Source organism: Pseudorca crassidens, chromosome 15 (genome assembly GCF_039906515.1).
Source record: "Pseudorca crassidens isolate mPseCra1 chromosome 15, mPseCra1.hap1, whole genome shotgun sequence".
Classification (NCBI taxonomy): domain Eukaryota; kingdom Metazoa; phylum Chordata; class Mammalia; order Artiodactyla; family Delphinidae; genus Pseudorca; species Pseudorca crassidens.
In genome coordinates this window covers 313,579-330,063 of record NC_090310.1, presented here as the reverse complement: position 1 = coordinate 330,063, position 16,485 = coordinate 313,579, and the positions used below count along the sequence as shown (strand labels likewise).

Sequence of the window (16,485 nt, the reverse complement as noted above, 5' to 3'; positions counted from 1 at the left end):
GCTGGTGGATTAGGGGCTGTGATGGCCTCTGACCTCCTGGAAGCCCATGGGTGGTGGGAAGAATTTAGGATGACCCTGTGATTTCCCCCTGGGGCATCTGGGTGAAGCTGGTGCCCTTAACCAAGAAAAGGAGTAGCCTAGACCTGCCTGGCCACCAATGCAGGCCCTGTGACATGCAGATGTGACACCCCAGGTGTGAAGGTGGGGGAGGCCATCACCCCAAGGCAGCAGGTGGCTGCCACCAGCCAGGGCGGACAATCCGGGCAATCGCAGAGGCTCCAGTGGAGGGGGTGGAGGGGTGAGGAGGGAGCCTGCGGGGCGGTAGTAGTGGTCCTGGTCCAGCTGCGCAGCTTCACATGGATCTGTGGGTCTGTCTCTGCAGCACGAGGCCTGTCAGCCTGAATGCCGTGGGGGCGGGGGAGGGGCGAGGGGAGGGAAGAGGAGGAGAAAGAGAGGGAGGAGGGGGAAAGAGGGAGGGCACGGGGTAGGCTGCCGGTGAGGGGAAATCTAGGGGGGAGGGAGAGGTGGGTCCTGGGGATGTGGGAGATAGACGGGGTGGGGGGCGGGAGTGAGATGGGGCGGGGAGGGGCAAGCGGGGAGTCGGGGAAGGCCTGGAGCGCGGTCGGCGGGAAGGGGGCGGCGGGGCTGGGGGTGGATCGGCGCGGCGCGGGGGCGGGCGGAGGGCGGCGCCGCTGCAGTGCGGGACCCACTCGCCCGCCGTCCCCGCGCCCGCGCGTCCCCGCGCAGCCGCCTCCGGCCTCCGGCGCCGCGCATCCAGGTACGCGGGGCTGGGGAGGGGTGTTCCGGAAACCCCCGCCGGCCGGGATGCCCCAGGAAGTTTGGCCTTCGGGGAGCCCCCGCCCCCTTGGCCGGTCCGGGTCTGGAAGCCGTGGTCGGGGGGCTGGGGGGCTGGGGGGCCGGGGTCGCCGGTCTGCGTGCTCGGCGCTGGCGGGCTGGCCGGGTTCCGGGCCGTCGCTGTGACCTGGCCGAGCGCGAGCCGAACGCGCGGCCCTGCCATTGTTCTCCGGGTTCATCTTCCCAGGAGGCCCGTCCGCGGAGCTTCGTTTGTTTTTGTTTTCCTTTCTTTTCCGGCGGAGCCTGTAAGAGCTCCCCCTGTCCCCCCGCCATCTCCCCGGGAGCTCGCGGAGGGCGCTCCAGGCACACACTGTCCTCCAAAGGGGGAGGGACGGACGCAAGTGAGACCCCATAACCGCCTGGGCTGCACACGCTGGGCCCCGCTTCTCCGTCGTCAGGTTTCTCAGCCGCGCCCGGAACCCGCCGGATCCCCCTCCATCCCCGCGAGCATCTGTTTAGAGTTGAGCTTTGCCCCCCAGGGTGAGAGGCCTTTGACAGCAGCAGAATAAAACGCCTGGCGTGTCACCAGGTCACGTCGGTCACCAGATAAACCTTACGGTGCGTGTAAGACGCGTGTTCACAGGCCGCGGGAGTCCTGCCCCTCCGAGGTCGGCAGGACTCGCGTTTTCCTCCGCAGGAAGCGGGCAGCGGGTCGCCATGGCCTCGCCAGCGGCTCAGCAGCTGGAGGAGGACGACGGCCTGAGGGGCTGCGAGCTCTACGTGCAGAAGCACGGCGCCCAGCAGGTGCTCAAGGACTGCATCGTGCAGCTCTGCATCTCCAAGCCCGAGCGCCCCATGAGGTTCCTCCGGGAGCACTTCGAGAAGCTGGAGAAGGTTAGTGGCTCCGGCACCCGGTCCTCCCCCCGCCCACCCCCTAGCCGGTGCAGGGGTGTGTGTGTGGCGCCGAAGCCCCGTCGGGCCTCCCCTCCGCTGCCTGCGTGCTCAGGAGGGGGCGGGGCGCCCGCGGGACGGCCTCCTGCGACTCTTTGCGGGGAGGTGGGCAGGGAGGCCACGGTGGCTTCATTCCCGCCACAGAAATCCTCTCTTCTTCCAGTGGCTCAGGGTCTCAGGAGGCCTCCTGGAAGGTGGTGCGGACGTTTGGGAACTGCAGGCTGTGACTATAGCTTGTGGGGTCGCTGGCGGTTCTCAACTTCGGGGACTGGTTAGAGATGCCATTGGCACTGGGATAAAAGGAAACAGCCCTGACAGAGAGTGTGGCGGGCCTTTGGAGGTCAGATTCCCTCGCTGGCCTGCCCCTCAGACATGTGGGGGGAGTACGTGCCACACCCACGCCCTCTCTCCTGAGGAGGGAATCGCCCAGCTCACTCCTGCATGGATGACAGCTCTCACCCCCTTCCTGGTTCATCCTGGGGGCTCGGGGCTAGGAAGCAGCAGGCTGGGGCAGGAGCCGCTTGTGGTCCCATCCAGCTTTCCCTCCCCGCCTCACGCCTCCTGCCTTCCTCCCTGGCCACCCAGATCTCTCTCTGGGGTGACCTCAGGTTCCTCCTCGTGGTCTTTGTATCACGACCTACCTGTCCCTGGGGACTGAACGGGACCCCAGCTGGGGCCCAGGTCTGTTTTAAGCACCTCTGTGTCCCCGAGCTCAGCGGTGTTTTACTTCTGATGGGCACTCCTGTGGACAGGTAGCTGTAACGCAAAGGAATGGATTTATTTCTTCCTTTTAGAACAGTCTGTTAAAACACATTTTAAAGTAATACATGCCTTTTAAAGAAAAATTGAAAAGTTCAAAAGTGGAAAGAAGAAGTAGAAATCACCTGGAGTCCTTTCCACCTGTTCCCCCCCAACCGTGCATTGTGGTTTTGAAACATAGTTGGAATCATGTTACGGATGCAATTTTATATTTTATGTTGTTCATTTGTTATACATTCTTCATGGTCCTCAGTGTAAGTGATTGTGTAATGTGTTGAGAAGATCCAGAAAAGTTTTCTCAATGTTTTCCTCATGATTAGACAGTTGAGTTGTTTCCAGTGTTTTAATATTAAAAATAACACCACCCATTTTTAATTGGGTTGTTGGTTTTTTGGATATTGAGCTCCATGAGCTGTTTGTATGTTTTGGAGATTAATCCTTTGTCTATTGTTTCATTTGCAAATACTTTCTCCCATTCTGAGGGTTGTCTTTTTATCTTGTTTATGGTTTCCTTTGCTGCGCAAAACATTTTAAGTTTACTTAGTTCCCATTTGTTTATTTATTTTTAAACTTTTCATTACTCTGGGGGAGGGTCAGAAAAGATCTTGCTGTGGTTTTATGTCAAAGAGTGTTTTTCTCTAAGAGTTTTATAGTGTCTGGTTTTACATTTAGGTCTTTAATCCATTTTGAGTTTATTTTTGTGTATTGTGTTAGGGAGTGTTCTAATTTCATTCTTTTACATGTAGCTGTCCAGTTTTCCCAGCACCATTTATTGAAGAGGCTGTCTTTTCTCCATTGTATGTTCTTGCCTCCTTCATTGTAAATTAGGTGACCATATGTGAGTGGGTTTATCTTTGGGCTTTCTATCCTGTACCACTGATCTATATTTCTGTTTTTGTGCCAGTACCATACTGTTTTGATTACTGTAGCTTTGTAGTATAGTTTGAAGTCAGGGAGCCTGATTACTGCAGCTCCATTTTTCTTTCTCAAGATTGCTTTGGCTATTTGGGATCTTTTGTGTTTCCATACAATTTTTTGTCCTAATTCTGTGAAGAATGCCATTGTTAGTTTAACAGGGATTGCATTGAATCTGTAGATTGCTTTAGGTAGTATAGTGATTTTCACAATATTGATTCTTCCAATCCAAGAACGTGGTATATTTCTCCATCTGTTTAAATAGACATTTCACCAAAGAAGACATACAGATGGCCAAGAGACACATGAAAAGATGCTCAACATCACTAACTATTAGAGAAATGGAAATCAAAACTGCAATGAGGTATCACCTCACACTGGTCAGAATGGCCATTATCAAAAAATCTAGAAACAATAAATGCTGGAGAGGGTGTGGTGAAAAGGGAACCTTCCTGCACTGTTGGTGGGAATGTAAATTGATACAGCCACTATGGAGAACAGTATGGAGGTTCCTTAAAAAACTAAAAATAGAAGTACCATATGACCCAGCAATCCCACTACTGGGCATATACCCTGAGAAAACCATAATTCAAAAAGAGACATGTACCACAATGTTCATTGCAGCACTATTTACAATAGCCAGGACATGGAAGCAACCTAAATGCCCACTGACAGATGAATGGGTAAAGTAGATGTGGCACATATATGCAATAGAATATTACTCAGCCATAAAAAGAAACGAAATTGAGTTATTTGTAGTGAGGTGGATGGACCTAGAGTCTGTCATACAGAGTGAAGTAAGTTAGGAAGAGAAAAACCAATACTGTATGCTAACACATATACATGGAATCTAAATAATATGGTACTGATGAACTTGGTGGCAGGGCAGGAATAAAGACGCAGACATAGAGAATGGGCTTGAGGACACAGGGTAGGGGGGAAGGGGAAGCTGGGGCAAAGTGATAGTACCACTGACATATGTACACTACCAAATATAAAATAGCTAGTGAGAAGCAGCTGCATAGCACAGGGAGATCAGCTCGTGCTCTGTGACCACCTAGAGAGGTGGGATAGGGAGGGTGGGAGGGAGACGCAAGAGGGAGGGGATATGGGGATATATGTATGCATATGGCTGATTCACTTTGTTGTACAACAGAAACTAACACAGCTTTGTGAAGCAATTATACTCCAATAAACATGTATTAAAAAAAATAATGCCACAGGGACATATTTGTACACAGATTTTTTTTTTCCTGTATGTAGTAGTGTTTAGTACAGCTTCTCGGAGATGGAATTATTGAAATTCCAGGTGGAATTACCAGGTCACAGAAATCTTGTTGGTGTTGTCAAAGAGCTCTCCAAGCGCAGCATTGATTCAAGCCCCACCAGACAGTGTGCTTGTAGCCACCCACCCTAGTCAGCTTTGGCTGTTTTAATTTAAAAGCCTGTTTTTCAGGGACTCCCCTGGCGGTCCAGTGGTTAGGACTCCACCCTTCCAACACAGAGGGTGTGGGTTCGATCCCTGGTTGGGGAACTAAGATCTCACGTGCTGTGCAGCCAATAAATAAATAAATAAATGAACCTTAAAAAAATAAATAAAAACCTGTTTCTTAGTTGATAGGTGAACATGGCGACCTGGCTTTAATCTTTGGTTACTTTCGAGGTGGCCATGTATGGGAGGAGTCCAGTCGCTGGCCTGTGCACAGAGGACAGGGGACTGGAGCGGGGGGGCGGGGGGGGGCGGGTGCTTGTTTCCTGCACGTTTGAAGAGGGAGGGTCAGGTGGGTGACAGTACATCCTCATTTAACTCTACTTGTTCACAGATGACCCCAGCCAGGTGACATGTCTCACAGGACGGGACTTCTCCGCCGGACCAAGGCAGGGAGCCCATTAAGAGGCCAGAGGCAGGGTCCAGGCCAGACCTGAGCTGAGGCTGCAGAGTGAGGGTCTCAGCGGGGGACCTCTTGCCCCCAGGGGACATTTCAGTGGCCAAGATGCTTTTGGTTGTTAGACTTGGCAGGGGTGAGGGTGCTCCTGTCCCCTGGGGGTGGAGTGAGGGTGAGGCGGGCTGTTTTCCTTGGGGGGCCTTTCCGGTCTTGCTGGTGGATTGGGGGTGGGGTGAGGAAAGAGGCATGGGCCGTGACTCCTTGGGTTTGGTCCGAGGCCTGAGTGAAGTCCTGAGCCAAGGAGGGGCCAGTGGGAAGAGACGGAGACAGGGTTGGACAGGAAAAAACGAAGAGTAAGGCTTTGGATGTGCTCAAGTTGTCAAAGAGGCTATGAGTTTGGAGCTTGGGGGAGAGGCTGGGGCGAGCACAGGGGTTTAGGGAGATTCATCGATCATTCTTGCCTGGAGAGGCAGTTCACTACCTGCCTTTGGCAGCTGAGGACCGAGGTCTGGAGGAGGTAGGGTGACTTGGAAGGCCTAGGTTCCAGGCTTCGGGGCTGATTTGGTGGGTTCTCTGAAATCGTGTGCAGGCTTTTATAGGCGGGTGCATTTCACTGGGGAGAGCGTCCCCAGTGTTTGCAGTGGATGTTCAAATGGACCTGGGATCCCCAAATGAAAAGTGCCTTAAGGTGTCCTGAGACCCCACGGGGGTCTCATTTCCTGCTGCGTCTGCTGAGCACGGTGACCAGGGAGCTGCTTCAGCCTGGGAGCAGGAAAGGCTCTGGCTTTGGGGCCGCGGTGTGCTGGGTCCCGGGCCCCTCTCTCTGCAGGAGGCTGGCCAGGCCGGAAGCCTGGGGAGGAGCAGTTTTCTCCACTTGTGTGGAGAGCAGGAAGCGTGTGTGTGAGGCCTTGATAAGCAGAGAGGCTGCAGCTGCCGGCACAGGTTGGTGGGGATGGCCCAGCTCTCGGGGTGCTGCCTGGGCTGGGGTGTGGCACCCAGTGCCCAGGCCTCCGTGAGTGAGCCGGTGAGGAGGTGGCCTTATTCCAGGGTGGAGGCTTGAGGGGGGAAGATAGTCCATACCCGCCGGCCAAACACAGCCTTGGAGCTTCTCCAGGATTCAGTCTTGTGGCGGATCGTGTGATGATAAAAGTCATCCAGCCCTTTAACAGTGGGTTTTAAATTGTGCGGGAAAGATTACTTTATACGAACGCGCCCGTGACCCTGCACCACGTACCCGCCCTACATTTTCCCGAGGACTTTTCTGGCCCCACAGGACACGCTTACATACGGATGTGGATAATCGTATATATGTGCAGTTTTTGTTGGCTTTTTTCTTCTTAGTAGCATTTTTTATTGTGCTAAACATACACGACATGGAATTAGCCATTTTGGCCTTTTCTTAGTGTGCATTTCAGTGGCGTGAAGGGCACTCATGTTGCCTTGCATCTTTAGTAGCATTTCTGTGGCCTCTGTGGCTGTAAAGTTTTCCATGACGTGGATGCGTCATCGTTTCTACTTTATTTCCATCGTTTTGTGTTTGATGGCTTTCAGGGTTTTTTGTTTTTTTTCCGCTCCAGAAACCACCTTTATGCCAAGGAAATGATTTAAAAGAAAAAATGGGTAACTCTGCAGGTATTTCAGGAAGGGCTCTGGGGGCCGAGTGTCTGTCTGTGTTTACGGCTGTTGAATCTTGTCGCCCATCTGCTCCCCAAGGACCGGGTGAGCGTGTGGTCTTGCGACCCTGAGCCCCCACCCTTTCCCGAGTCCTCGCCGACGCCACTCTGCTCTCTTTTGTGGCCGTGGACGCGTCATCCAGCAGGCTCTCCTTCCTGGGGCAGCGGTGGCTTCCCTCTGGTCCGTTGGTCCGACAGCTGGTGACCCAGGCTCACTCTGTGCCTTTAATGAAACGAGCAAGTTACGCTGTGTTTCCCTTGGGGAGAACCGGCCCGCGGCTTCCCTGGAAGTGAATTCTGTCAGGGCCCACATGGCCCTTCCTGTGGCTGTGGTCTACACTGGGCATCAGATACGTCCGGTGACTGTATGGAGGACCAGCCTGTGTTTCCTGGTGACCAGCACTGCATGTGACATTCTGGTGGCGGACAGAGGCGTCCATTGGCGGAACTACGTTGAACTCCCGAGGGTCTTGGAGGGGCGGTCCGTCCCCCCGGCACGTTGACTGCCCCGGCCTTCCGGTGCTGGGGGGCCACTGGGGAAGCCAGGGTGGAGGGGGTGAGTCCGCTTTCAGCCTGGGGGCCGACAGGAGGCCGTGCCCTGCGGGTGGCGAGGGTTACCGTGGGGCCGTTTTCGGGGAGCACGCTCTCTGGACGAAGGCTTGTCCTCGGGACGATGGGCTTGGCGGCTAACGCCGGGGGGCAGCTCGTGCCACCCCGGAGCCGTGGAAGGCTGGAGCCGCGGAGGCGTTGCTGGAGCGTTGGGTGGGCCGGAGGCTGGGGTGGGCGGGAGGCCGTCTGGAGGTGGCAGGGCGCGGGGACCGGTGGTCCAGGCTGTAGTCTGGGCGTGTTCTGGTGGCTCCCGTTCTGCAGCGTAGAGAGGCCCCGGGGAGGGTGTGCGAGCGAGGGGACAAGAGGCATGTGGGAAGTCTCTGTGCCTCCCTGTGATGTTTGCTGTGAACCTATAACTACCTAGGGAAACCAAGTCTTTGAAATTAAAAAGGAAAAGAAAGTGGGTGCCCCCATGCCTTTGGGCCCGATGGTTTCTTCCCTGGTCGTCGGATGTCTGCTTCACTGAGGGGCGGGCGTCCGGGAGGCCGAGTGGGTGGGGCACTGGGAAGGTGGAATGAGGAGGGTTTGCAGAGCAGCTGGGGTGCGGGGGCTGGGGTTCCCAGGGTTCTGAGTGCGGGTGGGAGGGTCCTGGGCGCTCTTAGACCGGGCAACCGGTCCCAAGGTCTGCTGGAGGGTGGTGGAGGCAGCGAGCTTTGCGGGAGGCTGAGGCTGGGGGTGCAGGGGTGGCTGGAGACACTGGTGGCCGGGGTCCTCCCCAGGCTCAGACGGGCCTCAGAGCACCAACCAGCGCTTCGAGGGAATGACAGCCACCACTGATACGCTACTATTGACTGAAGTCCGCGGCGCCCCTGAGGGTTCGCTCTTGTTGTACGTTCTGTGGGTTTGGACAAACCTATGACATGTTTCCATCATCATAGCGTCATGCAGAGTAGCCACTGCCCTAAAAATCCCCTTTGCTCCACCTGTTCGCCCCTCCCCCCCGCCCCCCCCAGCCCCCAGCAACCCCTGATCCTTTCACTGTCTCCATAGTTTTCGCCTTTTCTAGCTACAGCGTTTAGCCTTTTCAGACTGGCTTCTTTCAGTTAGTGATACATACTTAAGCTTCCTCCAAGTCTTCTCATGACTTAATAATAGCTCGTTTATTTTTATTGCTGAACAATGTTCCATTGTCTGGATGGACCCCAGTTTATTTATCGATCATCTGCTGAACGACGTCTTGGTTGTTTCCAAGTTTTAGCAATTGTGAATAAAGCTGCTATACAGGTCCGTGTGTAGGTTTTTATGTGATGTAAGTTTTAACTCATTTTGATAAATACCAGGAGTGCAATTGCTGGGTTGCATGAAGACAGACACGAGATTGTCTTCCAGAGTGGCTGCACCAGGAGTTCCCCGGTCGTCCAGAGGTCAGGACTCCACACTGTCCCCGCCGAGGGCCCGGGTTCAATCCTTTGTTGGGGAACTCGGATCCCACGAGCCGTGTGGCACGGCAAAAAAAACAAGACAAAATAAGACAAAAACAAACAAACAAAAAACAAAGTGGCGGTGCCATTGTGCATCCCCACCAGCCACGGATGAGGTTCCTGCCCCTCCACACCCTCGCCAACCTTTGGTGTCGTCACCGTCTGGATTTTGGCTGTCCCGATAGGTGTGTAGTGGTGCCTCATTGCTGTTTTTTTTGTTTTTTTTTTTTGTTTTTTTTTTGCAGTACGCGGGCCTCTCGCTGTTGTGGCGTCTCCGGCTGCGGAGCACAGGCTCCGGACACGCAGGCTCAGTGGCCATAGCTCACGGGCCCAGCCGCTCCACGGCATGTGGGATCTTCCCGGACCGGGGCACGAACCCGTGTCCCCTGCATCGGCAGGCGGACTCCCAACCACTGCGCCACTGGGGAAGCCCTAAGCAATCTCTTATTGTTGCTTGTTGGATTAAAAAATTTTTTTAAGCACTGCAAGGGCCATTCTGGTACAGATATATTTTTGATGTCTCTCATTGTTTCCTTAGGTTGTATTTTAAGAAATAGGATTATGAAGCTCAGAGCACCCACTGATAGTTATACCAGTTCTCCCAAAAGGTTTCATTCATTCATTCATTCATCTCACCAATACTTACTGAACACTTGCTCTGTGCCGGGCGCTGTTCCAGGTGCTGAGGACGTGGTGGTGAGCTCCCTGGGAAGCACAGCGTTTCCCATCCGAGCTTGTGTGACAGCGGGGCCGTGACTGGGGAGGACACGGCATCTGCCTTGTGTTCATCCGGTCACATCGGAGATCCTAAAATTCTAAAATTCTAAAATTCAAATTCTAAAATCAGAACTTTAGAATTTGAGAATGAAGTACCCAGTGCAACATGTTATTTCAAGGGGTCCCAGGATGAGTTTAAGTCTTTTTTTCACTCAGAAACCGAATCCTTTGACTATAACCCAATGAAGTTACAAATTATTAATAAAAAGGTAGCCAGAAAAATCCAGAAAGAGCCAGAAGCCTCTGCATACATTTGGAAATCAATAGTGAGCTTTTGCTCGGCTTATCAGTTAAAGATTGTCACGATAAAAAATGAGGAAATATTTAGGCTGAGTGACAATAAGAGCATTGCGTGTCAAAACATGTGGAATGCAGCAAAATTGGTACTTAGGGAAAATTTATAGCTTCATTAGAAAATCAGATGATAAATTAACGAGCCGTGTGTCGTAGTTTCCTCGGGTGCCATACAGTTCTGGAAGCCGGAAGCCCCAGATCAACGCTTTGTCAGGGGTGGTCGCTTCTGGGGGCTCTGACGGGGGGCGGGGTCCGCCGCAGCCCCCCTCCAGCTTCTGGGGGCTGCCCTTTACTGGCAGACGCATCACCAGACTGCCCCTGTGTTCGGCCCTGTGTGTCTGTGTCCAAACTTCCTCTTTTTATAAGGACACCCATCGTTGGATTAGGGCCACTCTAATCCAGAATGACCTTGTCTTAACTTGATTGTATCTGTGAAGAGTTATTTCCAAATAAAACCACTCTCTGAGGTTCTGGGTGGACATGAATTTTTGAGGGACCCCTTTCAACCTACTGCGCAGGTGCCACCTGAGAAGCCAGGAATAGAGGAAGAAAGCAAGACAGAAACGAGGAAAAATTATAAGGGTAAAAGCAGAAGTTAATGAAGCAGAAATCGAAGAAATAGCAGACAATAAAATCAGAGTCTGACTCCGAAGAGATGGATGAAACAAACATTGGAGAGGGCTGCCACGTCCTGAAGAGACACACAAACTGTAATTTGCCACAGGTTGGGGAGGAGGGGGGCAAGGGGTGAGCTCAGAACTGCCCACGTCCCCTGGTTCAGCTCTTCTCATCTGGGTGGACTCAGGAGGCATCTCTTCCAGGAAGCCCTCTTGGACTCCTCCTTGCTGAGGATGGTCTAAGAGCCTGCCACTGCTGGTGCAGCCCCTTGTACCTGGTCCTTTGGTGGTGCTCACCCGTTGTCTTGCTGTGACCACCATCTCTGTCCTGTTTGAGCTCTAACAGTAACCTCCTTCATGAAAGAACTATGCCTTTTTCCCTGTTGCATTTTCTGTCTGAGGCCTGGTATACAGAAGGTGCTCACTAAATGATCGAAGCTCTGTGTTTCTCTTCTTGCCTTGCCGCTGGGTGGCTGGGTGCCCTGGACACGTCCCTCACCCTAGGTGTCCCCTACGCGGGACGCCCCTCACCCTAGGAATCCCCTACGCGGGATGGGGCAGCCGGTGTCCTTGCCCAGCCAGACAGGGAGGGGAGCAGAGGGGAGGGACTCCACTGTCCCAGGCTCCCAGGCGTGTGTGCTGTGTGGGGGGTCAGCTCAGTTCCGGAAAGTCTCCCTAGACCCCCCTCCGTGCTGTCTCTTCTCAGGCTGGAAGCCTGCATTTCACCCCCCGCGTAGTAGAACGTGGTCAGAAGGTGGTGAAGCACGTCGTTCACGGCCCAGGAGCTCTGGGTCCCGCGGGCAGGACGGGGACGGTCCCTGGAGCCGCCTTACGCGTTTCGGGGCAGATTCTGGCCGCGGAGCTTTCTGGAAACACTGTTCCCACACTCTTGTTATGAAGATTCCTTTGGCCTGATCGCCTGTCCTGACCCCGTGCCCTCTACCATTCACAGCCAAGACAACTCAGCAGCATGAAAACAGGAGGCAGGAAAGGGGAGCTCTGAGAATTAGAGGTTTTCCCGGAATCTCCCGGGGTGGGAGAGGGATGCCATCCAGAAATGACGGTCTGGCGTGGTCGAGGCAGAGCCTGGGGGCAGTCATCCCACTGCGCCCTGGGGGGCCCTGGCTCCCCCCCCCCCCGTGTCCTCTCAAAATCCCCTGAAGTGGCTTCGTGTTTTGAACCACCTGTATCCTGCCTCATTTGACCCTTTGCTGCCAGAGACGGAAAATCATCTCCGTGCCAGGACAGGGCTGCTTACTGGTCCAAGAAAACAAGGCCTGGGCCGCGGCTTTCTTGAAGACAAATGGCTTCTGGTGGCTGCACAGGGAGCCTGGGGTCCTCACCGTGACTGCGGACCCTGGGTCAGCCACTGTCTGTAGGGTCTGTGGGCCATTCCCAAGGCTAGGTCGCTCCGTTATCTCGAAGTCAGTGTGTCCAGAACCCAATTCAACGTCGGCCAGATCAAAACCAAATCAATACACAGAAAGTGGCAAAGGGTGTTGGGGGATGGCACTGCTGCTGGGAGGTTCTTCACTGAGCTGAGCACGAGCCCCCGTGGGACCCAGCATTCCTGCCCCAGGGGTATCCCCAAGAATTGAACACGGCACCGAGACGCACACGTGCACCCTCACGTCCATGGCAGCGCTACTCACAGCAGCCAAAGGATGGAGCCAGCCCATGTCCACCAGCTCACTAATGGAGCATCGAGATGTGACACCGCGGAGTACGATTCAGCCACCAAAAGGAGAGACGTGCTGACACCTGCCACAACGTGGGTGCTCCTTGAAGACAGTGTGCCGAGTGGGAGAAGTCTGACACGGGAGGGCACGTACCGTATGATTCTGTCCATGGCCATGTCCAGAATGGGCGGATCCACGGAGGCAGAAGGTAGGTTAGTGGGTGCTAGGCCTGGGTGGAGGGCATGGAGGGGCTGCCAGTGGGGTACCCGGGTATTTTGGGGTGATGAAACGTTTGGATCTAGCTGTTAGAGAGGTTTGCGTAACATTGTGGATGTACCGAGTGCCACAGGCTTGCATGCTTTAAAACGGCTGATTGTTAATTTTATGTTGTGCGAATTTTACCTCAGCTTAAGAGAAGTTCCCTCGTTTGCTGAGACAAGCGCCTGTCGGCTCCCTCGCTTCTACGGGAAGCCTGGGGTCGTTTCCTCCCGACCTCACCTTCATCACTGCCCACGTCTCTGCCCCGTGTCACCGTCACCTCCGAGCCTGGGCACTCCCACATGGCCTGACCTTCCGGACGTCCTTTGGTGGCCCGGGGCCTCTGCTGGTTCCTCTCTCCTGCGCGCTGGCAGAGCCCCGGTGTCACTATAAACAGTTTACGCTGCAGTGCAGGGGCCTTTCCCACTCATGTCTCCCAAATCCCGCTTTAAGACCCCACTGACTCATTTTTGTGTATATTACTGTTCTTTTTTTTTTTTTTTCTGGCCACACGGCTTGTGGGATCTTAGTTCCCCCAACCAGGGGTTGAACCCGAGCCCTCGGCAGTGAGAGCTCGGAGTCCTAATCACTGGACCACCAGGGAATTCCCTTACTGTTCTTATTTTTAATAATTTCTAAGAGCAAAGGCCCAGAGTCTCTCACTTGAGATGCAACTGACATTTCTATTGATAGTGAAAATTCGTGGTTTACAAGAACAGTCAGTGACGTTTGTAATGATTTCCATAAAAGTGGGAGTCTTACTGACAGTCTTAACTTTGAGTAGAATTAACGTACAATGTAAATAACACATTTCCGGCATGTCACCCAGTAATTCACAAAGGGTGGGAAATAACCCAGTGACTCCTGGCTCCAGGAAGATGTTGGCGCTGGTCTCAGAAAGGATGAGATGACTGTTGTCACGGTAACAGAGGAGTGGCAAGGTGAGTACTTGGAAGGCAGTTCTGGAGCGATCGGTGGTTGCTGGTGTGTCCAGAGCTGACCCTCAGGGAAACCCCTCCTTCCTGCCCACGAGGCACCTGGGGCTGTTCCTCAGCCTTGGAAGCGTTGGGTGTTGGATGAAGACCCTGTGTATGTTGGCGTGAGTCGGAGCTGCTCTCCTGGCTTTGGCTGTTGTGTAGGGTCGTGTGTAGGTGCAAGAGCTTATAGAGCTGGTTCCTCCTGTGACCATCCGGGGCCGTGTGCTGGGAAGCCCGGTCCCATCCAGGGACCAGCTGGTCGCCAGGTTGCTCTGGGGAACTGGAGCTGGAGGGTCGGCTGTGGGAGACCCCGTCACTCCATGTACCTTTGCACTTTTTGGGTTTTGCGCCCTCTGTGTGTAAACAGAGTTTTTAAAAAGCAGTAATGAAAAGCGCGGGAAGAAGACGAGAGGTTTGCTTCCCTGTTCCGCGCCCACCTCCTGTTTCCTGCACGTTGGTGAGCAGAGCGGGGGCACTTCCTGCCCTCGGGTGAACCGGTGGGGCTGGGGGGCCTCAGAGGCTCGCCGGGGCCTTGGACCCTGTGGGCTGAGCTCTGGGGTCTGGTAGCAACTTTGACACGTTGCTCAAAGTGTGAAGGAACAGAAAGCCTGCTGGAGCCAGGGCTCTGTGGCCGGCAGGGCTGTGGGCTGGGAAGAGGTGGGCTTGGAGGTAGCCTTGAAGTCCAGGGAGGCGGGTCGGGCGGGCCCGGCTGGGACGCGCTGGGTCCCCGGCCTTCCTGGGACCCTGTGACCTCCCGGGACAGACTCTGGGGTTCTGCCGAGATGGCCTCTCTTCTCACCCGCTCTGCGTTGTCCCCTCTCCAGGAAGAAAACCGACAGATCCTGGCACAGCAGAAGTCAGCCTCCCAGTCGGACTCGCACGATGAGGAAGTGTCCCCGTCGCCGCCCAACCCGGTGGTGCAAGCCCGGCACCGGCGTGGGGGAGTGAGCGCCGAAGTGTACACAGAGGAGGATGCCGTGTCCTACGTGCGGAAGGTGGGCCTCGACCCCCCCCCCCCCCCCCCCCGCCCTGCATCCCAGCCCGCATCCCAGGCGTCGGGGCCTTGGCCTCCCTTCTTCTTCCAGAAGGTCGTCGTGGTCCCTGCTGGCCTGAGCCCGGTGCGCACCTGCCTGAGGCTCTCTTGGGACCACCCCACCCCCATGGTTCTGTGACCCCAGTAGGCTGGGGACAGGGCGGGATGGCCAGGTCGTGGGGTGTGGGAGGAGGAGCCCCGCGTCCAGGGCCTCGTGGGTCCTGTTCTGGCTTCACCCTCGAGGCTGGACCCCAGCCTCAGAGCCGCCTGGGGGTAGCCCGCCCCCGCCCTGGACGTCACCCTCCCTCTCTCTCCGGCCCTCCTGCTGAGCAGGGCACCCCTTTGTCAGGGGCCTCCCCGACGTGAGAGCACTGGTGGCTGCGTGTGCCCCTGAGCCCTGCCTTGGGCGTGCCTGCCATTCCATCTTACACATTTCTATAGCCAGCTTTACTCTTTAAAAAGATTCTTTTTATTTTTACTTTTTGACCTATTACCAACATTTATTTTATAATATGGCAAAATGTGCGTAGTAGAATTGACGTCTGTGTCAGCTCAAGCTGCCGTAACGAAAGACTGGCGGCTTAAACAACTGACATTTACCCTCTCACAGTCTCTAGGCTGGGAGCCCAAGATCCAGGTGCCGGCAGGGTGGGTTTCTGGTGAGAACCCTCTTCTCTCCCTGGCCCCCAGGCGGCCGCCTTCTCGCCTGTTCTCACGTGGCGGGGGGGTGGGGAGCGCAAGATCTTTAGGTCTCGACTTACGAGGGTGCGGATCCTGTCTTGGGGGCCCACCTAACACCAGTCACCTCCCGAGGCCCCATCACTAAACACCTTACCATGGGGGCTAGGGCTTCGACACGTGAATTTGGGGACAGTTGGGCAACAGCACCTCTTCAACCATGTTTAGCATCCAGGTCACATTCTCACCATTGTGCCATGGTCACCGCCGTCATCTCCAGAATGTTTTCATCTTGCAAATCTGAACCTCTGTCCCCATGAAACAACCATGCCCGGTCCCTCCCTGGCACTGAGTCCTTTTATAATCAGGGAATAAAACCAGTAAGAGTGCAGCTTAAAAGCCCACCGTCCAGCCCGGAGGAGATCCCCAGACAAACCCAGACGAAGGGACGTTCTGCAAAATCACTGCCAGTCGTCCTCTGAGAAACTGTCACAGACCAGAGGGGCTGAAGGGCCATGGCGACTGCATGTGGCCTGGGTGGGATCTGGGTAAAACCAAGGAAACAGGACAGACATGTGGGTTTAGTTGCTAGGATGGCGCCCAGCTGGTTCCCTAAGTGTGACGTGTCACCACAGTAACCCAGGGTGTTGCAGGAGGGGAGGGGTGCAGCGTGTAGGAAGAGACCTTCCTCTCGAGGCCTGCACGTCCGAGCTGTTACACAGTTGCTGGAGCTGGAGTGGCTTTTCAGGGGCTCCATCCTGCCCCTCAGGGATCCCTTTGTAAAGGGTTCCATGGTTTTAGATGCGGCGTAACCACATGCGGGGTCCCGACGTCACCACCCGCCCCCAGCCTGGAAGAGATTTCGGGGCAGCTGAGCACGAGGTGGGGGTCACGTGCCGGTGCAGACAGCCTCCCCTCGGTGTCTTTTGAGGGAGGAATCTTGGCGTTGGAAATACCAGTGCTGGTCGTCAGCTGGGCGTTGATTCACCGGACACACCTCGAGCTTTCCAGGCTGGTCTCAGCGGGCGTGGGGATGACTTTTTACCCACATTTTAGCCAACAAGGTCCAGGCCCTTACCCACCCCTTCCATAACCACCTGAAAGGGTGGAGCCAGCCTTGGGTCAAGGTATCTTTTTTTTTTCCAGTTTTCAAATATTTCAAC

The 16,485-nt window shown here is 54.9% G+C and overlaps 1 protein-coding gene and 1 long non-coding RNA gene across 10 annotated transcripts in view; both read left to right on the top strand.

Annotated features, from left to right (window-relative positions):
* Positions 1 to 479: 479 nt before the first annotated feature.
* PRKAR1B (protein kinase cAMP-dependent type I regulatory subunit beta) overlaps positions 480 to 16,485 on the top strand; it is an 84,807-nt gene continuing 68,801 nt past the window's right edge. For 4 of the 9 annotated variants that reach the window (XM_067705257.1, XM_067705253.1, XM_067705255.1 and 1 more), the window contains exons 1-3: positions 1,311 to 1,335; positions 1,493 to 1,689; positions 14,436 to 14,606. In XM_067705257.1, the coding sequence (XP_067561358.1) occupies positions 1,513 to 1,689; positions 14,436 to 14,606 (348 nt within the window). In that variant the 5' untranslated portion in view covers positions 1,311 to 1,335; positions 1,493 to 1,512. Of the gene's footprint in view, positions 525 to 656; positions 779 to 1,253; positions 1,414 to 1,492; positions 1,690 to 14,435; positions 14,607 to 16,485 lie in introns of those variants that run through there. The other 5 variants (XM_067705251.1, XM_067705249.1, XM_067705250.1 and 2 more) reach the window with 5 other exon arrangements.
* Positions 4,540 to 11,138, top strand: LOC137206559 (uncharacterized). Its single transcript, XR_010934688.1, has 2 exons — positions 4,540 to 9,194; positions 10,599 to 11,138. It is a non-coding gene; the product is annotated as an uncharacterized lncRNA (long non-coding RNA).